This window comes from Heterocephalus glaber, unplaced genomic scaffold (genome assembly GCF_053883595.1).
Source record: "Heterocephalus glaber isolate CG9 unplaced genomic scaffold, H.glaber_assembly_v1.0 deba00001561, whole genome shotgun sequence".
Classification (NCBI taxonomy): Eukaryota; Metazoa; Chordata; class Mammalia; order Rodentia; family Bathyergidae; genus Heterocephalus; species Heterocephalus glaber.
Window position 1 is genome coordinate 11,876,598 of NW_028258349.1, and position 25,584 is coordinate 11,902,181.

The 25,584-nt window shown below is 56.1% G+C and overlaps 1 protein-coding gene across 1 annotated transcript in view; it reads left to right on the forward strand.

Annotated features, from left to right (window-relative positions):
- Positions 1-25,584, forward strand: part of Pepd (peptidase D) — a 121,774-nt gene that overhangs the window by 94,885 nt on the left and 1,305 nt on the right. The window contains exons 10-13 of the mRNA XM_004858914.3: positions 2,234-2,302; positions 3,663-3,740; positions 13,498-13,646; positions 22,258-22,442. Of these exons, the coding sequence (XP_004858971.1) occupies positions 2,234-2,302; positions 3,663-3,740; positions 13,498-13,646; positions 22,258-22,442 (481 nt within the window). The remainder of the gene's footprint in view (positions 1-2,233; positions 2,303-3,662; positions 3,741-13,497; positions 13,647-22,257; positions 22,443-25,584) is intronic.

Genomic DNA, 25,584 nt, shown 5'->3' on the forward strand with positions numbered 1-25,584 from the left:
GAGACATGAATTACAGCCCCATTGTGAACGTGTTAAATCAAAACTAGATGCTGAAGTCCAGCATGAAGAACATCACACTCTTCCAGGCCAGAGTGAGCATTCAGCCTGTGATGTCTCTTCCTCCCAGCTCTCCCTGGGGCCGTGGGGAAGTGTCAGTGTGGCCGGCAGAAATGCCCCGATTGGGCTGCAGTTTGTAGGTAGAAACTGGGTCAGCCTTCCCTTGGCTAGGTACTTCTGTATGCCATGCCTTGCACTTGAAATTGCTTTTTTGCTTCCCCTGAAGCCAGGGAGACAAGGAAGGTTGTCTCTCCTAAGAGGAGTCTGTGGCAGGGAACCTTGTGCAAGAGAGGGCAACCACCTACCCTAGTCTCTGTTCTTGTAGAATATGCTAGTTCATCCGCCCTGGCCAATGGCATGGCTGTCCCTCCATCTATCCTTTCTGAAGCCAGCCAATCCCAGTACCGCCTGTAGTCATCTACAAGTCACCTGCCCTAGCTGAGGCCCATTGTCCCCATTCCCTTGAGCTTGGCCATGTGGCCCCCAGAGGTTAACTTCTGTTGGAGTAGGGCTGTATCTCCGACAGCGGAGGGAGCACTGAGGCTCTGTGGGGGCTTTGTGTGTAAAGAGGAGGCCGATTCTGAGCTGCAGGAGCACTGGCTGCTGCAGGCACTGGCCTCTGCCCTGCCTCAGTAGGAATGTGCCTTGCTGCTGTGATTGGACCTTACCATCCCCATGGCCTCAGCCATCTGAGAAGGGAACCGGGGGCCACACTGTACCTCCCCAGCAGCTTCTGACATGCTTCATGTTGAGGAAGCATGGCACTCACAGATATCCAATTATCTTGTAAGGCAAGTCTGAAAGCCAATTGAATCTCACAGAACCGCTTCTGCATAACAACTACTTAATACCCAATCATAACAATTATACATAATTTGTGTTTACTGTGCCTGGAAGATTAAACTCCTCCGCACAGACATTCTCTAAAACAGGCCTAGAACGTGCAAGGCAAGTGGGGCCGCTTCTTGGTGTGCCCACGGGCAACCTTCGTTGCTCTGCAGACAGTCGCCCTGGTGCTGGAGAGGCAGGGTGGGGGCTGCCAGGACCTGGTTCTCAGCCAGGGCCCCTTGAGGGCCAGGTCCAGCTGAGGCCTGGCAGGGAAGCTATTGCCCAGGCCTTGGGGGAGGAGGGAGGGCAGCTGGCTGCCATTGCCCCTCCTTGGCTAGATTCTGCAGAGGCTGGGCAGCTGGTGTGCCCTAAAGACCAAGGCAGAGCCTGGGAAGCAGCCAAGTCCCTGAGAGCTCAGGGTCTCATGCAGAGATGAGGCCCTGAGGTCCTGAGGCATGCGGGGTGTAGGGAAGGGCTCAGTCTCAGCCCCTCCAAGGCCTGGGTCATGCAGCTGCCTTCAGAATCAGCATTGATGTGGCCAGGCTGGTCCATCAGCTCCTGGAGCCATGTCCAGGAACTGCCCCAGGGGGCAGGGGGACCCAGCATGAAGAGACATCTCCCTGCCCCCACAGGCACTTGTCCCCACTGCTGGGCTTTGCTGAGGCTGGGCCATCGTCCTCTGCAAGCTCATCACTCTTCCGGGCTTGCAGAGCTCTCCTGGAGGCCTGCCCTGGTACTTCCCTGGGCCTGGGGCCAAGGTTCTGTCCTTCCCTCCAGACCTGCTGGGCCTTCCTGCTCAGGCAGAGAGTGGACTGACTGCTTTCCCAGGTAGGGAGGAGCAGGGCCTGCTGCCCAGACCTGCCCCTCCCACCTCCCTGAAGGGACCCTGCCCTCAAGGCTGTCTGCCGCACAGGACAGCACTTGTGCAGAAGGGATCGGGTTTCTCCTTGTCCATGTGTCCAGCCCATCCTGGTGTGGCAGGTGGTGGCCACTAGACCCAGAGCCACCAGGAGACCCTTCCAGCTGTACAAAAACATGTGGTCCCTGCCCCAGCCTATATTCCATGGCCAGGGCTCCAGCAGTCTGTCTGTCCTCCTGGTGAGTGCTGGGACAGCCAGGCTGGTGAACTCCTCCAGCTGGAGGCTGAGCCCTCCAGGGGCCCCAGCTTCTTCCCTTGCACACTCTGTGCTTCTGTGGCCTGTGGCTGACCCTGGGCTTACAGACTCCTGCAGGGCACTTGGGCCATCTTGGGGACATAGCAGAGCGGGGCCTGGGCTGAGCCTCTGTACTTGGGGCTGGGCCCTGCATGCTCCAGTGACCTCACCCTGATAGCACTCTCTCCTTGCAGCCTGTTCCAGCACTGTTGCTACTCCCGGGGCGGCATGCGCCATAACTCCTACACCTGCATCTGCTGCAGGTAGGTGCACCGTGGCTCTCGCAGGAGAGGGAAGAGGAGGTAGAAGGGCCTCCCCTGCCCCTGGTCACGGGCACTTTCGCACACATACCCACACCAGTGCCTGCCACCAAGCCTGGAAGTCAGTCTCACTTCTGAAGCCCTGGAACCGAGGTGGCCTCTGCCCACCAAGCCTGATGCCAGGTGAAGGAGGGAGCCCAGCCTGCCCACTGCAAGAAGACTGTCGACAGTCCCATCCCCAGCTGGTGTACATTGGAACTGAGTGTGAGGGGGGCATAGGTGACACAAAGCACGGGGCCAGACTGGGGGCTCAGGCCGGGCAGCTTCCATGTGCAGCAGGTGTGGAGTGCATCAGTGTGGGGGCTGCAGTTGTGTGTCCTTGTGTGTGTGTGTGTGTGTAGCTTCCCCACGCGGCGCACAGGGACCATCTTCATGGTGGTGGTGGAGAGGGCGTTAGCCCTGTGTGGGTGTGTGCGTTGCTATAGATGCGTCACATTGCGGCTGAGGGGCTCAGTGTGTCACCTGTGCATGGCTGTGTGCTGGGAGGCACCAGGAGTCGGGCAGCTGCAGGGCACCTCTGTGGTCTCCAGGGGCAGGCACAGCTGTGTGGGTGTCTGGGTGAGACTGCACAGGCATGTGGCCATGGGTGGCCCCCTTGTCTCTGAGGCTCACCCCCCTCATCTCCCCAGTCCTTCCCCTCGGGTCCTGCCCTGCTCAGCCAGGACGGAACTGGGCGGCTCTGCTGATGTGCACGGCCTCGCACATGAATAATACATGTGAACATCTCAGTCCTTGGAAATGCTCTTCTCTGGTGGATAGAGAGAAAAATCATTATTTCTTCTTTTATGATTCCTGAGGCTCCTGAATGAGGCCATAAATATTATACCTAGGTGGGGTGTTTTTTCCCCTCTTTGGAAAGACTTAAAAGTCCTTTTTTTCTTAAAGGCATCGCTCATTAGGGAAGCTTTCTGTACCAGAGAAGCAAGAAACTGTTGGCTTCCTGACTCCATCACCCTAACCAGGGCCCTTCCCACAGATCCCCTCTCTCTTTTACCACCAGGAAAGAAGGGTTTCCCCGTGCCCTTCCCCAGGCCCATGAACTACTGCTCCCCATTTCTGTTCTTTACATGTGCTGCCCACATTCCCATCCCAGAGGGCAGCTGCCTGAGCTGCACTCGTAGCCAGGAAGCCCTCCAGGTGGCACTTGTGTGAACCAAGGGCCTGGTACCAGCTGTGAGCCAGGCTGTGGGCCTGGTCCAGGCACCCTTTTGCATCCTTTGCCATGGCCACAGATTAGGGCTCCAGCCTCCCAGGGTCCTCTGCATAGGGCTGGGCTTCTGACCACTCTCCTGGCTCTTTTCAGTGGTGAGAATGCAGCTGTACTGCACTACGGACATGCTGGGGCTCCCAACGATAGAACGATCCAGGATGGAGACATGTGGTAAGTGAGGCTAGCCCCGGCCCCAGTTCTGTGTGTGAACAGCCCACCCAAGATTGGACTCTCAGTGTCAGGGTGGAGCAGGAGCCTCAGTGTCCCTGTCCTGAGAGAGCCGACCACACTGAAGTCCTTAGACCTGCACAGCACCCTCTCCAGGGCCAATGTCCTGCAACCTGCAAGGAAGCACCGTGGGGGTTGGGGGTACACGGTCCCTGTGCAGTGCACACAGGAAGGGGCCTGTGGGCATCCACAGACAAGAGCCCTTACTCAGTTACGTGATGCCATCCTCTCTGCCACCAGACATCTGCCAAGACCAACCTAGGCAGCACTGAGCTCCCAAGAGCCTCCCAAATGTTGAGGCCCGGGGCTCAGCCACAGCCCTCTGTTGGCTCCTCTGACTGGCAGAAAGGGTGCCTTGCCCTTTGGTTCTCTGGTGCCTTTCCATCCTTTGCTGTACACTTGAATGAAGCTTCTTCAGAGTTTAGCTCTTGGACATTGTGGGCTGGGCCTAGGTGGCTCTTGGCTTCCTCCTACAGCCTCATGCACTCACTCCCCAAGCTGGAGTTCTGGTGGTGGCCTGGCCCTGGCCTTCCCAGGTGGACCTCAGCCCTCCCACAGGGAGCAGTAGGAGAGCCTGTGGCAGCCCTGCCCTCATCCATTGAGAGGTGTGAGTGCGCATGCACTGACCAACAGATAAGCAGCTGCCCAGAGAGATACCACGTTCTGAGCTGCCCCTGGGAACCCACACAATCCCAGGGTCCTCCCTGCCACAAGGCACCCAGCACTGTGACTGGCCACAGTCTGCCTAGCCAGGGTCAGTTGCTGGACATGATGTTCTGGCTTTGGACACTGTTGGCAGGATCCCTGCTCAACCTTCTGGAAGAAAAGCCCCTTTGTCCTCTGAGCCTCAGTTTACTCATCTGTGAGTGGAGATAGTACATCCATCTCAAGACTACATGCAGAGAATGGCAGAAGGGGTGTGTGAAGAGGACAGGTGCCTGTCTGAGGCCTCTCCCCAGGGCCCCGGCTGGCAGGGCAGGCCTGGGAGCCTGTAGGGGTGAGGCCCAGAGGGAACCTTGAGGTAGCCCAGTCGCACTGTTGCTCACTGCCACCTGCCTGACCACAGGCAAGGCCTCAGCGTCCATCTCCCAGCCTGCCTGGCTGCACTGACTCCACAGAGCCTGTGTGGCCTGTAGGCTGCACCAAGCCCTAGGAATTGTGGGCCAGTGCCTCGTCTGCAGGGCTGTGCAAGGCTGCCTCCGGGCAGTGGGCCTCATAGGGAGTCAGAGCGGAGCCCAGCCACCCTCTTAGAAGGCTGGGGGCCAAAGGCACATGGGGCCCCTGACAGGACCCTCCTGTGTGTCTCCGCCATCACTCACCCTGACCCCACACTGCCTCACCCAGTGTGTGGCAGAGTAACCGAGACACAGGAGTGTGCCAGGCTCGGGCGTGGGGCCAGAGAGATTCGGGGAGTGGTCTGGCTGCCTCAGACTTAGTTGGAGACCAGGGAAGGAGAGGATGGGGCCACCACCTGGACCATGGGTAGCCCCAGGGAAACCACCTAGTCTCCTTGGGGACTCTCATCTTCTGCTCTTTGACCCAGTGGCCCATTCTGGCTGGGCAGGGAGGACAGCACATAGGAGCCCAGTCCCAAGGAAGAAGCCACCCATACCAGCAGGTCCCCTCTGTCCTGGGGGTGGCCTGGCTGGCTGGAGAGCCCCATGTCAGAGCCATGTGGCCATATGTTGCTCTCTTCCTTGAGCCCATCTCTTTGCAGGGGAAGCAGCTGCTTCTTCCCTCCCCTTTCATGCATCCAAAGGGTCTCTTCATCTCTTGAAAAGCTAGAGGGCCGGGTCCAGGCCAGGGTGCTCTGCACATCAGGCCTCCACTTGGCCTAGGTGCCGTAGCCTTGGCTCTCATGGGCAGCACATGCCACCTGTGTCTCCCGGTGCCGCAGCCTTGGCTCTCGTGGGCAGCACATGGCACCTGTGTCTCCCGGTGCAGCTGTAGACATCCTGGAAAGCCCATGGATATTCATGCCAAGCTCAAATTGGTGATTTTGTTTTGCTAGTGCTAACTTTGAAATGTAGCCAGTAGAATAATTATGAGTTTATTATAGTCAATTTATTATGCAGCATTTAGAACAACATGTTTTGTTGATTACTGCTACTGCCAGATTGCCGGCGGCATTTATAATCCATTGTTTTATTGAAATTGATCTGCTGAGCGCCTGCTGCGTTCGGTAAATAATAAATCACTCTGTTATCCCAACATAAAAGCCACGGCACTTCATCACAAGGTATGAAACCAGAAGGTAAATGTAGCTCAGAATTTTTCACAAAGCTAAATGGGCACCAGTCTCAGGGATGGGCTCTGGGTCCCAGTCTGACATTGAAATTGAATAAAAATGCCTGAGAGATATTTTAATGTTTAGTAATGGAGAAGGGAAGGAGGAATGGTGAGGGGAGGGCAGTTCTTTCTGTCCCTCCCTCCCTCCATAGTTTCAGGTGTGAGCATCTCCAACAGATCTCTGTACACACACGCACACACACATGCACACACACACACACACACACACACAGAGATTGAGGGAGGCTGTACTGCAAGATCCTGGGCTTGGAGGGTCTCCAGACCAAATACTTGCCTCCCTGTCCCTGGCTGATCAGCTGCCCCTATGAGCCTTACTTTTCCAGTCCATTACTTAGTAATGTGCCACCCAACTCTGGGGAGATTCAGGGGTAAGTGCAAAGTACCACCGAGGAGGACTGGCACAGTGTGGGCCCTGGAATGGCCAGAGCTGTAGCACCATTTATTCCCACCAGAGCCAGGCAGACTGGGGCCAATTTGTGCTCCTGGGCCCCAGGCCCACTTGCCAGTCCCTGGTAGGCCTGGTTTACTCACACAGCTCTTGAGTTACATGGCCTTCTGGCTCTGTGTTTTCAGCCCCAACATCATCTTCTCTGGCCAGGCGGGGCTTGAGGCTGACCACTCCACTCCCACCTCTTTGCCCTCAGAGTAGCAGGTTCTTCCCTGGAGCCTAACCAGAGCCTCTGTGGGCTACTGTCAGCCTCCATGGGCCATTGTCAGCCTCTGTGGGCCACAGTCCTCACCCACCAGGGCCTGTAAATTGGACACACTGGATCATACTGCCGGTCAGGCTTGTCAGCCAGAAATTAAGAAGAGCATTCAAAGGCCATTCCTTATCCCAAGCCAGTGGCACCTGGGCCCCTCCCAGTTTCTCAGGGACAGGTCCCACTCCAGGTGCTCTGCAGGGATCCAGGGAAGGAACAGGAACATGCTGTGGCTTCTAACTCTTGGGGCTCTTCCCTTGGCTTGGTCCAGAGCCATGAGACCTTGTATAGTTGGGAAGCCTCTGGGGTTTTTCTGTGGCTCCCAGAACCCTTTCTGGCTGTGTCCCTGAGGTTCCCCATGAACCTCACCAGCAGGTCACTGTCCCAGAGAGCCATTAGTTGCTTTTGTTTTCCTTTTTAAAGCAAGCAAGCTTCTAAAATAGGGTTACAAAAGCGTGCTCATTAATGCTTTCCATGTGTTCACACAAAGAATGGTGTCTAACAGGGTCACCGAAAGCCCTTCTGAGGAGGCCCTGCTGCATCCTGACCCGAGCAAGTGGGTGTGAGCACACGGTGGCTAGGACTTCCAGCCCCACTCAGTCATCTCACGAGCCCCTGTGCTCTGCCCCATCCTCCTATAGCCAGCTTGGGCTATGGACACCAGAGCCCCCAAGCAAATGGAGGCTCTAAGGACCAGCAAACTGCACCTGGGTTATTTTGTGCAGGACGCTTGCAGCTCCTTACCTTGCCTGACCTCTAGATGGGCTCAAGCCCACAGGGCAGAAATGGGAAGAGGCGCAAGATGTACCTGCAGTGGGCTCTACTGTGGAAAGCAGCTGGGCTATTCATCTTCCCTTGCCATCTCTTGCCTCTCCCACCATCAGATCAGGTAGCAGGATTGGGAGCTGTGGTCTCCTTCTGAGCCTTCTAGAGCACAAGTCCAAGATGCACAGCCCTGGACTGTCCACAGTAGACAGGATATGGCTGGTTCCTGGCGACCAGGGTCTTCCAGCATTGGCCAGAAGAGGGCAGTGTTGTCTCAGAACCTGGCCAGGGCCTTTCACTGGGTGGGTAGTGGTGAACTGTGTTGCCTGCCGGTGGTGTATGGGAGGTGGGCCTGCACCCGAGCTAGGGAGAAGAGGCCTGTGCCAGCCCCACAGTCAGCAGTTTGCTGATGTCCTCTCCTCTTTCCATGCTATGGCCCAGGGCAATGATGGTGAACCTTTTAGACCTTTGAATGATACAGCCTGCTGTGGCACACCTGCCATAGGGTGGCCACCACTGTCCTAGGGCCTCCTCTGTCTCCTTGCCTTGATGATGGCCAACCAGAAGCCCTAGCTGACCAGCAGAGGTAGGGATAATTCTCATGATCACTAAAGCTCAATTTTTACCTAGAACAATAAGGGCTTCTAGAACAGGGCATGATGGTACATGCCAGTAATCCCAGCACTTGGGAGGCTGAAGCAGGAGGATCGCTATGAATTGAGGCCAGCCTGGGCTACATAGTTCAAGGTCAACCTGACCTACAAAGCATGACACTGTCTCAAAAAAACTAAAAAGGAAGGAAGGAAGGCGGGAGGGAGGAAAGAAGGGAGGGAGGGAGGGATGGATGGATGGATGGATGGATAGATAAGGAAAGAAAGCAAGGCCTACTGATTTTACCTGAAGACACTGCCTGAAAGCACCCTGGATTGTGACTGGCATGTGCTTCTACTCCTGCTGCATGTACATAGGTCACAATCTCTGATCTATGGTGACAGCAGAACTCTCCTCTGCATGGCTGTCTCTGTCACAGATGTGCCAACCCCTCAGCCCTGCCTGCTGGGGGTGTCTACTCACCCATGGCTTCAGCGATCCCCTTGGCATCATTTGGGCCCTGCAGGCTGGGATGGGGCAGTTCTGCCCTCTCCTGATTGTCTGGCGTCTGTATCCTGTGGCCCCCAGAGGGCCAAGTCTGTGCCTGGGTTCTTTGACTGCTAACAGAGGGGCCGGGAAAGGGGAGCCTCCAAGCTCTACTCTACCTGCTGCCGGTGCCTTGGTTAGCTTTATAGTATGACTGTTGCCCCAGGTCTGCTCCCCACTGCCAGGTTCAACCCAGAACCCCTCCCCACCTTGCTGTTTCCTCAGAAGGTCTCTTGCTTGTCACCAGGGACCCCCATCCCAAGTATTTCACGGTTTTAAGAACAACCCTGTCTTTGGTGCAACAGAACTCTCTGGAAGGCACAGCCCTGCCCAGCAGCTATCTGTCTGAGCCATGACCTCCAGGGTTCCGTCTCAGAAGCACCCTTGACATTCCAACCAGGACTCGTGCTCATAGATGTGCCCTGGCTATCACTGGGCACCCTCCCCACATGCTTTCTCTCTGCTCTCTTTAGATTGTCAGTGCTCTGTGGCACACCCACTCAGTTGACATCACAACCCACAGTCTAAGAAGCACTAGTCTAGACATTCCGGGTGCTCATGGACATCATGAGACACTGGCCACCAAAAAAGTGAAATGAAGCATGTGCTTTGCACATGACACTTACTGCCTGCCTCCCTGATCCACAATAGCCACTGCCCTGATGCCAGGCCCTGGCCCACAGTGCTTTAGAGGTGACTGTCCCCTCCCAGGCAAACTGCTCTGTGATTCTCTTCCTGGGGTCTTGGTCCCACATGGATCTCAACATAATAACCTATTCTCTCCAGATACAGGAGGCTGCCAGCACATGGTTGCTCTTGTCAGCTTGTGCACAGGCATTGCTCGCTCTAGGCCTGGGGACAGAAAGCTGCTAGTGGCCTGGGCTGCTTGCATGGGAGCCATTCCTGTCTGCCATGGCCCCTGCAGGAGCCCTGACCTGAAGGCTGTGAGGAGAGGTTCACTGGGTGGGTCAGCCTGTGGCTTTGGAAAACCTCGAGGACCCCAAGGGATGATTCTTGCCCTTGCTGGCCATACTGAGGCTTGCAGTGGCCAGAAGGCCTGGCTAGGAGCTGAGAGCAAGCAGCTAGCCTGTGCCAAGGAGACTGATGCTCACTGCTGCGTCTGTAAGGCCAGCCTGCCTGCTACAACAGCCAGACACACAGAAAATATCCCATGAACCCTTCTTCCTATCTCCTGCTGAGGTCTGAGGAAGCAAGAGCTTCCTCCTGCTCAGAAACCCCCCAGCCTGGCCTGGGACACAGACTGGGGCAGGTCTGCACCACTCCTGCAGTGCTGAACACATGCGTGTGTAAGATGAGTCTTGGGTGGGAAGTAGCCAAGAGCTGTGCCAACTCAGGAGAGGAAAATGAAGCTACAAGCCGAGTACAAAGTGGCCTTTGTATGAACACTACAGTCTTTCCCTCAGAGCTCTTCCGCCTGTGGGGTGGCTGGTCCCTGCAGCAGGGCCCAGGGAGGGTCTGGGTGGGCCAGTAGTGGCAGGTAGCCCAGGTCTGAAGCTGCCCAAAAAGAGCCAGCAGAAGATAGGGCGTTTCATCCCGGCCAGAAACGCAGCCATAGAGACACATGTGAAGGATGAGACGCCAGCATATTGCTTGGAGATGTGTAATCTCTCCCCAGATGTCTCAGATTATCACACAGATTCACTCAGCCAACAATGGTAGTGTCTCTGGTGGGTGTCCCCAGGCAGCCAGGAAGGAGGGACCCTTCATTCTCAGTTGAGCCAAGTATGATCGAATTCTCCATCGTCGTTTTGCATTTGGAGGATAAAGTGGTCAGAGGAGGAAAAGGGAGATGATTTATAAAAGAGATGGCTGTCATCCCTGGATTCCAGAATGGCTTGAATCTGAATCACTTATGTGTGTAGAAACTCTGGGGGATTAAAAAAAAAAAAAAGGCAGAAAAAGAAAAAGATAGGGAACTGAGAGCATAAAAATAGACTCCAACCCCGTGCCTGAGCATCGCAGGGTAGGATGGGGCTGTGCACTTCCCTCTCCAGAAAGTGGATGGTTTTAAACAAAAATTACAGTTGAATCTTCTAAAAGCTAGAAAATAAAGCCAGGCTGACGGAGGAAATCCAAGTACCCATCATCCCACACACTTTCTGTTTTATAGAGGAGGATTTGTAGGACTCGGTTTAGAGTCTGGTCTGCACTGAAGTCTTGTTTTTAACTGTTCTCGAAGATTCCGGCATTTGGTGTGCTCTTGTGGGCTTCCTGGTTTCTTAAATAGTTTAATTTCTGTTTTTCTCTTAGATCAGCACAGTTCAGTAGAACTCTGTGCCCCAGAGGACTGCGTGCAGGTCATCCTCTGATGTGGCACCTCCCAGGAATCTGTGTCCCCCACACCCCTGGCTCTGTCCCATCTGCCCAGGCCACTCTTGGATGTTCTAAACCAACAAACTGCAAACCATTTTTCTTTGTTGACTCCAAATGAAAATGTTCTGTGCTCCTGAGCAAAATAGGCCAGAGCCCCATGCAGCTCTGTCCCCAAAGGACACAAACCTACCAGTGATGGTAGTGATCCCATTTTCCAAGTGGGAAAACTGAGGTCCTGATGGATAAATGCCACAGCCAGGACAAGAGAGCTCATTTGTGGGCTCTGGGGTGCTTACCCCACCTCCCAGCTCTGGGCTTTGCTGAACCAGGGTTCAGAACCTCATTTCCCTTCAGTTGAGGGCTGAAGTGTGCCCCACACAGAAGTAAACCTATAGGCAACTGTTGGTGCCGACAGCCATTGCATCAGGGGCCTCTGTCAGGGTGTCCGCTTATTTGTTCTGTATGATTAGGCCAGGGTGGGTCACCCTCAAGTGAGGCCCAGGTGCCCCTGGGTCGGCTCTAGGTAGGATCCCCTCAGAGACTTTGACCCAACCCTAAGTTCACTGCCATGCTAGTGGAGGCTCTGCTCTACCCCCTGAGAATCACGGGAGGTGTTACCTGTGCTTTTTGCACTGTTGACACTGTTTATGGTGTTTTGCAATCAGAAAAGATAGGAGATTAAAAAGTGCCCGGCTGAGGACTTTGGATTCCAGCAAAGTGCCCAGGGATCATGACCATTTAAGCTTTGCCTTTAAAAATCTGCTTCTATGGGGTAGCTGGTGCTGCCTGGCAGGCCATGTGGCCTGACTACTTGCTGCATGCATGCTCAGGGCCAGGGGTCCCACCCCCTGCTCTGTCCCACACAACAGGGCCCCCAAAGGCCTGGACACAGGTGGCTTCTGGAATGTCTGGGGTTACCATTAGAGCTGGATTTGGGTGAGAAGTCCTCGTAAAGGAAGCCACAGCAGGGACCTGGGCTCCCATTTGCCAGGATTTGTGTGACTGCAGATGGGCCCCCATGGGAAACCCAGGATGGAGCCAAACACCAAACAGAAGCTGGGCTCAGCCAGCACAGGGGAACAGCTCCCACTTCTTTGGCCATGCCTGCCACTGTGGTCACCTGGCCCTGAAGGCATGTGCCAGGCACTAACTAGACTGATATCCCTTAGTCAGTTTTCTCGGCAGCAGTGACTTGCCCATGACCCCATGAAATGGCAGGGTAAGGGGGTAGCCCCGGCTGTGCTGGTTGTCAGCAGCTCCTAGGGTGCTGCGGGGGAGAGCTATGAACCCCCTTGCTTTTATCCAGGCCAGCCCTTACCCACGTGTGTGACCTCATGCCGCAGGGGTCCTTCTGTGCACTCCAGGGAGCCAGGCCTGGACCCAGCAGCCCTTCACATGTCCTGACTTCTTCCACCTCAGAGAGAGAGCAAGGCAGGATCCTTATCTGCCCTTGACCAGAGAGGGCCCCATGGCCCTTTGTGCAGGCCCTGCTGTACCAGGGCCCAGGTCACGGATCTCCAGAGGGATGGCTCCACTATCATCCTCCTGACTCATCAGACCTGACATTGGTCCCACCACCGTGCTGCCCTCCCTGGCTTGTGGCTTCCAATTCCTGGGCCTCTCCTGTTGTCCCCCACTGCACATCCTCCTTATGTTCCACATCCTCTCTGCCCTGCTCAGCCACCTGGGGATCAAGAGGTGCCAGGCAGACAAGGTGAGGGGTCAGGCAGCACTCCTATCTGGCTGGGACCCCATGAAAGCCCTGCTGGATAAGAGACCATCCTCTGACACTTCCTCCCTGCCTTTCCCTCAGGCCCTAGCAGGACAAGTCCATCCCACCCCAGTGGGGAGAGGGAGAGTGTCAGGCAGGGGGCGCCCTGAGCAAGAACAGAGTCACAGGCACCTCCCACCTGCCAAGTTTCCACACAGACCACCCCCTCACCCCAGGCCAAGCCTGTGATGCAGCTCAGCCTGTCTCCTCTAGGCAGGTGTCTCGTGTCCAGACAAGGCCCCCGCCAACTCTTTCCTCCTTTCCTCCCCGCCATGAGCATTGCTTTAACTGCACTGGATGTGGCGTAGACCTGGGGAGCTGTTGGCTCTCTCACATGGGGGCAAGATGGCACATGGGGGCCCAGGGACATATTCATCCCTCCCAATTTTCTAAGTGAGTCCCCACAAGTGAACCTACTGTGGCCAGGCCATGGAAGCAGCCTGTCCTCTCAGGCTGAGCCCTGGACTGCCATTTTCCTGGGGGCAGAGTTCTCCCAGGATGGCAGTGGGTGTCTCTGGAGCGCTATGATAGAGCTGCCACATTGATCACATCTCGAGATGAGGTAGCCTCAGCGCCCTGCTGCATCCAGATCAAGGCAAGCTGCCCTTGCCTCCTGGGCAGAAGTAGGGGGGACAGTGGCACCCATGAGCACTTTTCCACCTCATGCCCTATCTCCCTGCAGCCTGTTTGACATGGGTGGTGAATATTATTGCTTTGCCTCGGACATCACCTGCTCCTTTCCTGCCAACGGCAAGTTCACCGAGGACCAAAAGGCTATCTACGAGGCGGTACTGCGGAGCTGCCGTGCTGTCATGAGTGCTATGAAGCCAGGTGAGGGAAGGGGCGGGGGTCCTGCTGAGGAGGACCCACCCAGCATGGGGAAGAAGGGGAAGCTCTGTGCCAGGCACCTGCAGGAAGCAGGTCCCACACTGTGTGATTTGCATCTGCCCCCCCACCCCAATATGTACCCAGTAAGATGCGGGTGGCATCCAGTCCTCAGGGTTACTCCTATGAAATATGGCTGACCACCAATCAGGAACAGGAGCCTGGAATCTGGGAGCTCAGCCCAAAGTCACCTCATGTCCCATCTGGCCACCTCTTTCTGACCACCCACACTGGTCACTGGGACGTCAACATGTTCCCTGTCCGGTCCCAAAGCGGAGTCTGCTTCAGGGAGGACCTTACTAGCTCTGGACACTGTTATCTGATTAGACACTGGAGCAGGTTCTGGCCCTGCTCAGCAGCTCTATGGCCTTGGACAGCAAGCTCTTCCCTGACTGGCTGTTTCCTTGTCTGTGCATCGATCAAGCTGAGCCATGAAAAGAACCTGAATGTTGCTGGCACATGTTCATGCTCTGTAGTGGCCACTGTCCCTGTTGCAGTGGTGTTGAGTTTAGACCAGGGCTTCTCATTCTTTCTCATATCAGCTGGTCTTGGCTGACGTGTCCTGCCTGTCCCTCCAGCCTCAGTGTAGAGCCTCCACCTGCCCCCCACGTCTCCAGGCAGTGTACAGAGTCCCCACTGGTCTAGCTTGATGCCCCACTGCATGGCAGCCATGGCTCACAGGCCCAGTCCTCTGGAGGGGAAACAGCAGCCACCCACCAAGGCTGACTTTCTGGCATTCTTTCTATGACCCTCAGGTCCTTGATCTGTCCCTACTTCAGTTGTCACTGGCCATGCTCCTTCCTGATGAGCCCCCAGCTTCCCATATCCCTTGCAGGGGTGACATCCGGGACCTGCTAAATCAAACTTCAGATCTGCTGTGTGGCTCTTTTGAAGCAGGAAACCTTGAGGACACCAGACAGACCACTCTTAACATAAAGACAGGAGCAAAAAGTGGCTTTTAATGCCAGCAGCTCAGCGAGTGACTCCTGTCAGTCTCAAGAGCCCTGAATAGAAGTTTGCACTTTTTTATATACCTCTTTTTACGTCTATGAAGCTTAATTCCATTGGAGTTTCCCTGGGGATATAGCAAGGAGGATTTACACAAAGCAGAGCAGTGGAGGAGGGGAAGAGCAAAGAGTTTTGGCAGGACTTTCTGAGTCCGTTATGTTCCTTTGGTGACAGATGACAGAAGTTGTCATGGGTACTCAGGTACATTTTACAAAGGATAGTTACCTAGTTAACCCCTAGTTGGCCAATTTTATATGGAGTTGTGGTCTCTTCTCTAACTAACAGAACAATTACAGAATACTTTACCAGCAGTGACAGGGGAGCCCTGACTTGTCCCCTTTGCCTAAGGGAGAGAATTTAGGAATGTGGCCTTGTCATGTTCTTGCTTCCAGGCCTGTAGGCCTTCAAAACAGCCCACCCTGCAGGCCTTGGATTCCTGGCCAGCAAGTGCCAGTTACCTGCTAGGCCAGGCCCTCTGGGGACAGATGACTGCAGTCAGACTCCATCCTGCAGTGGGGACAGGCTTTCCCTGCCCCTCTTCCACCCTGACCTGGTGATTGGACTGCACCTCAGACACAGCCATCCACTGAGGCTCCAGCTTCTGCAGCTTTGGTTGTAAGCAACTAATGGTATCTGGTTAGGTTAGGTCATTGGTTCTTTCACAAATCCACAGAGGTGGGACAAGGAGGTCTGGGGTGGAGCCAGAGCCAAGTGAAATGGCATGGAAGTTCAGGATCTGCAGCAGTAGTGGTGAATTTCTGGCTTTCTTCTACCCCCAGCTCGAGGCAGAAAGCACCTGATGCTGGCACAGGTCGTGGTCCCATCCTCAGCCCCTGTTCCCTCCAGCCATGGCTTTGCACCTCCTTCCTGTGATATGCAGGCTCCCAGAAAAGTAGGACAGCCCTTAAAGCAGCCCCCAGGCTTCTCTAGGTAGGGGCAGGTCAGGCCACGGGGGACCGGGTTGCACAAGGAGGTCACTGCAACAGAAGATAGCACAGTAAAGCGCAGAATGCAGGCCCAGACTCAGGGACACCCCCCCCCCCCCGTGTGCCATGCTCCACCCCTCAGGCCTCTCTATTCCAGGGTGGGCTCAGCCGGCTCTGGATACTGGCAACTGCCTTTGTTAAGGGCCAGCAGAGAGCTGGCGACACCAAACCCTCTCCTGTGTCCCACGGAGGATAAGTGGAGGTTTTGGAGCCCTCTGGGTCCTGGTTGTGACAGGTCTGAAATCTGGACTTGGAGTTCCTAAATGAGGGACTGTAGGTCAGATTTGAATGCCTCCATGAAACTTTGATTTTAAAAAAAGAAGAAAATGATCCGAGTCCCAGAACTGTAATAACCCCAGGAAGTGGCCTCTTGCAGACCTAAACTTGCTGGCTCAGCATTTGGACAAACTGTCTTCTGTGGCCCCATAGCCCATTGTTGGGATGACCTACAGCCGTGATCGCAGGGCCAAGTGCTGTTCCGGAGGGGACTCAGCACCGGTCATTTTAAGGAGCTTTGGGGGAACCTTGGGGCCACCACCAGGTCTGAGCCCATGGCCTACATTCTCACTTAACCAGCAGGACAAGAGCTATACAGACAACAGTCCAGGGGCGGGAACTCAGGTACTCCTTGAAAGGAGAAAAAAGAAGGAAAACTTGCAAGAAAATGAGCTGAGGGAAGAGGCTGACAGCATGGCAGGCCTGCCTGGGGTAGTGGCTGCGGAAGGGGCAGGATCTGGGGCAAAATTGCCGGTTTAAAAAGCAGCAGCACCTCTGAGTGCTTCTCCAGGACAGCTGTTGCGGGAAGGTAGACTCATGCAGAGTGGCACGGGCAGGTAAGAACCTGGATTTGCACATGCTGGTGAAGTCAGTGAACAAGGTGCCGGGGGCATGGAGAGTTGGAGAGCATGCTCACTGTGCCCCTCTTTGTTCTTTTTAGTCTTTAACCTGTGGGATTCAAGGAGTAGTCACACAAGGAATGCATCTCTCCATGTCTGTATGCCACAGATGAATGCTTCTTTTGCTCAGTTTTGAGCACCATCAATCACTGAAATGATCATTGTTTCCAACGGCAGAGGGTTTGGCGGGAGAAGGTGGGGTGTGGTGTCTTCCTCCAGGGTCTGTAATCAGCCCCAAGCCTGCCATCAGGACACCTGATTGTCGGCCACGCTTCACACTGGAGACCAGGCAGGAGGAACCAGGCCTCGTAGTGAGGTTCAGACACATGGAGGCAGGTGGGGTTGGAACTGTTGTTTGGCTGGATGTTCAGCAGGCAGGGAGGTTTGGAAAGACATCCTCTCCCCAGGCTCTGTGTCACCACAGAGCTCCAGGGTTCTAGTCCTTGGAGCTGCTTACCTCTCACCCTAGGCTGACTGTTGGTGGTCAGTCAGTGGTTGTAGGAAAGCCTGGTGAGGTCTGAGCAGATGGCACCCCCACCATTGGTGTCCTGGGCAGCACAGTGGCCCCGCTCAGCAACTCTAGTTCTGTCGAGAAAGAAGCCAGGCCCACAGTTCTAGTCCCCAGGGCCCCTCCCATTTCATGCTGAAAAGGACCCAGGGCTGAGTGCCAGCACCCACCTGATCCCCTATCCTGAGGCCTGCCTAGCTATGCCACTGTTGGAGCAGCCACAGGCCTCAGGCCCAGCCAGGGGACTCTGGAGACACCAGGCTAAGCTCAGCTGAGCTGGTCCTTACAGACCAGGCCTCCTCTAAGTCCCTCTCTGTCCCAGCTCTGGGTTTTTCCACCTAGCAGACATGGTGGGCCTTGAGGATCCCTTGTATGAGGGGGTGGAACAGAGCCCCCACCATACCCCACATGCACACTCTGCTCCCCCTGCTGCCAGACTGTGATACACTGAAGGTTCCTAAGGGCAAGATGTGACTCCATCTGGGTCACACAGTGTAGGCCCAGCCTGGGGGGTGGAGTCCTGTGCCCACAGAACTACTTTCCAAATGGAGGCAAATTGCCTCCCCTTAGCATCAAGGCAGCTATGGCCGGGTCAGCCCCTTGCCTGTCCCAGTGGATATGACCCCAGTTTGTGGGTTCAAGTCGTAGGCCAAGACAAACACCCTGCTGAGACTGCCTGACTGCTTCCTGTGACCTTCCAGGGAAGAATAAATAAAAACAAGCAGGAAGTCACACAGTGATGCCCAGAGGAGAGGCAGAAATCAGCTATCAGAATACACATGGACCCTTGCGGATACAGCCTTGGGGGCTTGAGGAATGCAGGCCCTGGCTCCCCAGAAACATCCTGGGACCGGAGGGGAAGCATTCCTCATTGTCACTCAGACTCAGGGCAGGAAAGAGGGCTGAGCTGGCCCAGACAGTAGACACTGATGGGCATCAGTCCATGGGAAGGTGGGTACTTGGGAGAATGCCATCCATAGGCGGCCATGGCCAAGCATTGCTTCTGGTTGAGTGGATCCAAGTTTACATGGTTTGGGCATCAGTGCCCCCTGCCCTCCCTGTCTCCTGGCACCAGAAAGCACTGATGGGCCCACAGCTTCAGTGAGGGGAGGAGGGAACGTGCTGCTGCAGAGGGATGTCCTGAGCCCAGCAGGGGCTTCCTGAGCCAGATGTGTGAGCAAGCCACAGCTTCGAGGCTGTCCCTGTAAGCAGCAAACCTGCTCTAGTCAGGGAGATTCCCAGCCCCATCAGCCACCATGTGACCAGCAGGGAGGTCCCCGCCTTCATCGCCGGTGAGCACCCAGGCCTTGTGCCACCAAACCTCCAGTATGCAGTCTCCCTGGCCCACCCAGCTCGCCCTCCCTCCTGTCTTGAGTGCTGCCTCTCACCTCCTGACCTGGCTCCTGTGCTCTCCCCAGAGCCCTGCCCTGGAGCCTCTACTCGTATCACCGTGTGTAAAAGCAGCTGTATCCAAGCCTTGTGAATGATACCTGTTACCCTGCATAGCTCTGTGTCCTTTTGTGCAATGTCAGCTCTCCTGGCCCTGTCCCTGGCCTGAGTCCTTGGTACTTATGGGGGCAGTGCCACCACAGGAAGTCAGAGGAGAGTTAGTCATTGCCTGGGAGTGTCCTTGCCCCAGAATGTGCCTGAGGGTAAAAAAGCCAGAGGGTGACCAGGTAGGGGCAGGACATTCAGGGTGGTGCTATAGGAATATGTCTTCTGTGGACCTAGGGTTGAGGGAGGGGCATGTTTCCTGGCTCTGCCTCCCTTTCAGATGGGCAGGAGTGAGACCAATTGGCTGTCCTTTCTTCTGGGCCTCATCCTTAGACATGGCCAGGAAGATAGGGGATTAGGCAGACAGGTACAGGGACCTCGTGTCACCTAACCACAGTGCCCTCTGTGGCAGGAGCTGGAACAGGAAGGGCTGTTTTGGGCCCTATGTCTACCCCTCCTGCTGGGTATCAGGATGGTGGGCAAAAGTTCCATGCTGGGATGTGGGGAAAACCTCACAGCGAGGCTTCCACAGCACCGAGTAGCCTGCAGCTTGAATGGACGCCGCTCCTTGCCCTTGTGCAGCACAGGATATAAAGTGGGCTGAGCTGGAGGCTGTCATCCCCCACACCAGCTTGGCCTGCCAGGCAGCTCCCTGCTGCCTCCGAGGCCTGCCCTGAGACCCACGCCCTGAGCCTTTCCTCCTGTACCCCCAAGGCCTGGCTCAGCATCCGTCCCTCGAGGGCCATTGTCCAAGGATGAAGTGAGCTCTTTGTCTGGAAGTGGCTCTGAGGATGCAGCACGCAGGGCCTTCCCAGCTTGGCTTAGGCCTGGGAGCCTCCCGGGGCTGTCACGCTCTGGGCTGGAAGCCTTGAGGCTGTGATGGATGCTGCTGCTGAGGCTCTGAGAAGCCAGGCCAGGCCCCACAGTGTGGTCAGGCATGGGAGAGAGTGCCGCCTGAGGGGGCCAGGTGGACACAGATGGCCAGCCAGTAACCTGGAGCTGCTCTAAACACATCCAGGGGCCTAGGCACCCGAAGCTCCTGTTTCTCTGAGTCCAGCAGTTCCCCGAGGCAGATGGTGTGACACTAACCCTGCCCACCCTGGAATCCAAGAACGCAGAGGAGCAGGCTGACGGGCACACCTGAATCCTGGGCCACAGTGTAACAGCACTGGCTAGAAGAGTCACGAGGGAGGCCAAGGCTTCTGCTCCTCAGATTTACCAAGCATGTGCTGGGCACCGGGCAGGGAGCAGGGCACAAGTCCCACCTCTCAGGGTGCTGGGCCAGGTGGAGAGGTTACAGGAAGAGGCAGTCAGAGAGGGCTTCCTAGAGAAGGTGCCTCAACAAGAGCCCAACACAAGAGGAGTGAGGGCTTGGAGAGATGGTCTCAGCCAAGGGAACAGCAGGTAGAAAGCACAAGAAGTGCCACCTCTCAGGTGGCCTCTGGCTGGCCGTCCTGCTGAGCAGTGGGTGAGGGATCAGGCTTGAGATGGAGGCCAGCCAAGGAACCTGGGCTTTGTCCTAGGACAGTCTCACAAGCAGGATGGAGGATACAGTCAAGGGGAGGAGAGTGGGCAGAGATTCTGAGGCAGGACCCAGGTTTGAGAGATGTTTCAGGGACTCCAGGGCAAGACTTGGTGCTGGTGGGATGTGGGAGGAAGTGCCAGGCAGCCTGTGCCCAGGTTCTGCAGTGTGCTCCCCAGGGTAGCGCCCCTGGTATGGGCAGGCTCAGGTCAGGAATGCCTCTTGGCTCAGACCTGTGGGCTCAGACCTATGGCTGTCAATGGGCAGCCAGAACGGGAGCCCAGGAGTCAGAGTGTGCCTTGCCCACCACAGGCCGGACATAGGCAGTCAGGGAGGCTCTCCAGATTGTGCCCATCTCCCAGTCTAGCCCAAGGATGGTAACCTTCACACACTTTGGGGACCCAGTCCTGCCTGCGGGTGTCGTAACCACCATGCATGCCAGACACAGAGGCCAAGTTGCTGAAGGGTTAATCACTGTCACAACCCTAACCACACACAGGCAGTAACTCCCCACTCACAGCCAAGAGAGCTGTGCGCAAGGCCTTTCCCGAGGGTGCTCAGGCGAGGAAGACTGGTGGCGCCATGGGGACTGCCTGGGCCACACATGTGAGCGGGAGCTGGGCTGCCACCTCAGAGCATGATTTATACCTGCTTCCCACCCTCCACTGAAGTCCGGCCAAGCCTGCAGCACCACTCACTATGTACAGTAGTTCAAGCTGGCCTTGGACTCACTATGTAGCCAGGCTGGCCTCAAACTCTCGGTGATCCTCCTGCCTCAGCTTTCCAAATGCTGGGACTACAGGCGTGCGCCACCACGCCCGACTGCAGCATGACTTCTGAAATTAGCTGGGTTGGAAAGCAGGCTCCATTTCCTGGGACTCCCTACTCCTGTGGAGAAGGCCCATCTGCGAGAGATGAGTTGAGCTGAGGCTGGGGTGTCGGCCACCACCCAGGAGGCCCCTCAGCCCAGGTCTGCTAGTTGGAGCCGGATTTGCAGAGCTGTTTGGGGGCTTGTAGAACCTGAGCCTCTGAGCAAGAGCAGGGCTGAAGGGCACTCACTCTGCTAGGCCTGGGGCAGGGGGGACACAGGAAAAGCAAGTATGTGGATCTGCTTAGGAGATAGTTTCAGACTGGGAGGTGTCAGTGGAGAGAGTAGCTGGCCAAGGTCTCCAGGATACTGAGACCCCCAAGGACGAGGCAGCACAGGGTCTCCCATGGAAGGGAAGGAGGATAAGGTGGAGGTGGGGCACGGTGAGGTGGGGTTATCCAGGCCGGCCCCCTAGGCTCGTAGGGAAGGCTTGGCTTGTTCCATATCACTACCATCACCACCCCCAAGCACAGTGACCATAAAGTGTTGAAACTAGGCTCTGGTTCATCATAAGTGATAGATCAGCCCCTTACAGATATCAGAAGCTCAATAGCCAGCTTTGGGGCCAACGTTGCAGCTCTGAAAGAGGCAACCTCTGAGGCTTAAGAGAGGTGGGGGACCTTGCCTAGGCCATTGGTGCGTAGCTGAGCTGGGCCTTCAGTTACTGAGTCTCCATTTCTGGAACTTCAACCATCAGAGAAAGCTCCTGTCCTGGCTCCATCATCAGTGGTGCAAACTGAGCCAGCCACAATCTCTGCATGCCCATGTCTGGCCCCAGGCCCAAGCCAGTAGTACCTGGAGGCACCTGGTAGCTAGATTCCAGCCCCCAGAACAAAGCCTTGCAGGCTGGGGTGGATAATTGCAGTGAGAGCTCGGTCCTCTCTTTCCTTTCTCGATCTTTTACTACCTGCATCCCTGGGGTATGGGTTCAGCCCCACCCTGGGAACCGGCCAGGTTGTAGTCCCACCATCCGCTCAAGGGCCTGTACCTCCGGCCAGGTATAAATCATGGTCTGAGGTGGCAGGGGCTGGAGAGTAGAGCTGGCCTGAGTCCCTGGCCGTGAGTGGCAGGAGCCTGCTCCTGAGGCAGAATGGGCAACAGAGAGTATTGAGGTCAAGAGCTTTGACTGGGAAAGTGCAGGACCCTGGGCCACACCGCCCTTGGCCCCAGGGTGTGTGTCACCCTCACCCCTGAATTGAGGCCCCCTTGCCTCAGCTTGTGTGAGGGCTTCGTCTCTCCCTACCCTTGCTGAAGAAGCCTTCCTTTGAGCCATAGGTGTCTGGTGGCCTGACATGCACCGCCTGGCCAACCGCATCCACTTGGAGGAGCTCACCCGCATTGGCATCCTGAGTGGCAGCGTGGATGCCATGGTCCAGGCCCACATGGGAGCCGTGTTCATGCCTCACGGGCTTGGCCACTTCCTGGGCCTTGATGTGCACGACGTGGGAGGCTACCCTCAGGTCAGTGTGGAGACGTTGGCAGGTGGACCCTTGCTGGGCCTGGTGTCGCTGGGGCAGAGTGGGGCTCTGGGAGAGAGGGGGACATAGCTGGACAGAAGGGATGGAGTTCTCTGGGATGCACAGGGGAGAGGAGAGGAAGCAGAGTCCTGGCTTGCCCTCTTCAAGGCCCCTGGTCAAGGTGAGAGTGGATGCCTGAGCTTTCCTGCAGTGAGTGCTGGGTGTGGTCCCTACCCAGAAGGTGTACACGGGGCCCTTCCAGCGCATGGGGTCTCCGCAGGGTATGAGGCTGAAGCTGGGTCTTAGTGATGAAGGTACACTGCACCGTTCAAGTCCTCCTGCATGTGGCTTCATCCAGGTCCGCCTCAGCCCTCAGGAGCTTGGCAGCAGACACTTTGCTGCTGTTCCCTGGGTGGTGTGCCCTCTGCCTCACAGTCCCCTGGGCCAGCACACCTGTGGCCCTGCAGCCTGCCTTTGCCCTCAGATACTCTTAGGACGTCTGGCAGGAGAGGAGGGCGTCTCCAGACAAGCCTTCCCTTCCCCCTCTTAGGACCACCCAGTGGGTGCTTGAGGGCTCACAGGAGGCCCCTGCTGGGCAGGTGCTACAGTCCCTCTGGGCCCCTGCAGCAGGGGTGAGCCATTCCTGTGCCTAGCCTGGCGCCCACCATGCAGGGGGCTGATTGTGCAATCGGTGCACACCCTGGGACCCACCAGCCAGTTAGCCAAGACTAGGCTTGGCCTATTGGCTGCAGGATATTTTGAAAGCACTAAGTGATTTTTTTGGGGGGGAAAAAGTTGCTCAAGAGAAGCATTATTATTCAATTATTTTTTTCCTCAAGTGTAAACAGTTAAATTTGCAGAAACAAAATCAGTTTTAATTTCCTAATTTCTGTCCATCCCATTGTGTGCAGAGAGCCAAGAGCAGGGCTTTCCAGACATTGTTAGCTGAGGTTCATTATTCATTAGTCGCCAAAGCACTTTTTTTCCACCAAAGAAAATTGGCAGCAAACTGTTTTCATCTTTTCCAGTAAGCAGCCCTTTGTGCTCACAGAGCCTATTCTTCTGACAGATAAACACTGTGGAAAAAATATGGCTTTTCCTATAAGTCATTTGTTTTATTTCAGGCCTACAGACACATCTGGGTCTTCTCTGTCAGAGCCCAGTAAAAGTGGAGGCCTCAGAGAACCCTCTGCCCAGGCTGAGGCGGGCATGGGCATGGTGTGGGCATCCCCAGCAAGGCTGGCATACCTGGGGCAGGGGGCTTCTGCTCTCCCCTTTATGGCCCCAACCCTTCATCCTCAGCCTGCTCTCTCGGTTGGGCTGGCCTCCCAGACACGCCTGCCCCTGTGGCCTGTTCTTGGTGGGCCTCCCCAACAGCACTTAGAGCTAATGCTGTGCTCCATGGGCTGGGACAGGCATATCCTCTATAGCCCTGGGATCCTTTCCATTCTCCCCCAACCCCGGCTGGAAGGGTGGTCCCACACATTTCTGGGTGGAGGGAAGCAAGACTCCATGCTTCTACAAACCTGCCTCTCCTGCACACCTGCAAAGCAGCTTGGTGTGGATCCGCAGGCAGGAAAGGGCGACTGGGAAGAAAAACATGACCTTGTCAGGCCGCTGCCTTTGACAGCCATCGGGTGGAGAGAAGGGGACAGGCACTTAGGGTATAGCATGAAGGGGACAGGAAGAGAATGCCAAGGGGTAGGCACAAGCTTCGGGTGGCAGAGCAAGAAATTTCTGGAACCGAGACCCAGGGCCCTCAGCTCTCACAGCCTGACTCTAGCGGGGGAGGTAGGCCCTGCTCCTCACCAGTCACCTCACCTGAGCCCAGGCTGTTATTCCAGATGGGACCTTCAATTAAGGAGCACTGTGCCTCCTGCCTCCCTTTGCCTTCTGCGCAGCCTCCAGCTCCGCAGCCCAGAGCAAGTGCTGTGGGGCTGGAACCACACCAGCCAGACATCCATGCCCAGAGTGTGACCCACCAGGGGCCATGGTACCTTGGTTCCCTTCACTGCCTCCATCCTGGCCTGCTCACACCACGTCAGGGTGGCTGTCCCTGCCCTAGTGGAATCACAGGCATAGCCTTCCCCGCTGTGCCCAGCCTTGGAGGCCGAGCCAGCCTGTTTCTGGTTACCTTATGTGAACCACTAATTGAAGTCTGATGTTCCTGGCCCCCAAACAGTCAGAAATGACAGCTCGATCTTCAGCAGCTGAGCATCCTAGGGGGAGCTACAGGCGGGGCAGGGCAAACTCAGATCCTGACCAGAAAGCTTGCTTGCTGCCCACCAGCACAGAGGCCCTGGGTGTGGGCCACATGGGACCTGAGAAAGGCAAGGACACTCCTGCAGGTGTCTTGGGTACTACCTGCCCTCAGCCCAGGCTGAAGTCCTGTTAGATGTGTCTGTGTGAGAGGCCCAGGCTGGGTTGTGCACTGGGGGAGGAGGGAAAGGAGCTGTCACTATGTTGATTCGTCAAGGGCCAGGGACCATTTCCCAGGGCCCAGCTCTAGGGCACAGAGAGCTCCTCTGGGAGTCACACCACCAGCCATGTACACGCAGGTACTTACGGGCCAGTGCTGGTGCTGGCAGGCCCATCCTGATGACAACACCTGTCCCTCTTCCCAGATTGGTCACATGTCACATGGAGAATCTGGGAAAGGGCTTGGGGGAGGCAGAACCAGCACTTCTGGAGCCAGTTTCCAAGTGAGCCTCCTGGAAGGAAAAATGCTGTCCCAGAAAGCCTCATAACCTCCTTAAGAGGATTTTTTTTGTTTTGGTTTTTATTTTGATTTGTTGTTCTTGTTCTTGCTGTTGTTATCTCCTTGGTTTGGCTACTGCCATTCCCTGGGCCTGGGTAACAACAGCTGGACACCCAGTCAGCCCCATGGGCCCACCAGGGCAGCTTGCTCTGGCTGTGTGCACATCAGAGCATTCCTGAAGGCAGTTCTGAGGGTAACCAAGGCCAGGAACATTCAAAATCCAGGGGTCTTATCAGAAGTGCCTGTGGCCCAGCACAGTGGGGGTGAGTCCGGCTGGAGACTCCATCACCACAGAGCCCACAAGGCTGGAGCCAACCCTCATGTCTGGCTGTCCTCCAATGAGGCCGTGAGTGGCCCCCTTGCAGCCAGCCCAGTGGCTGTCACTTG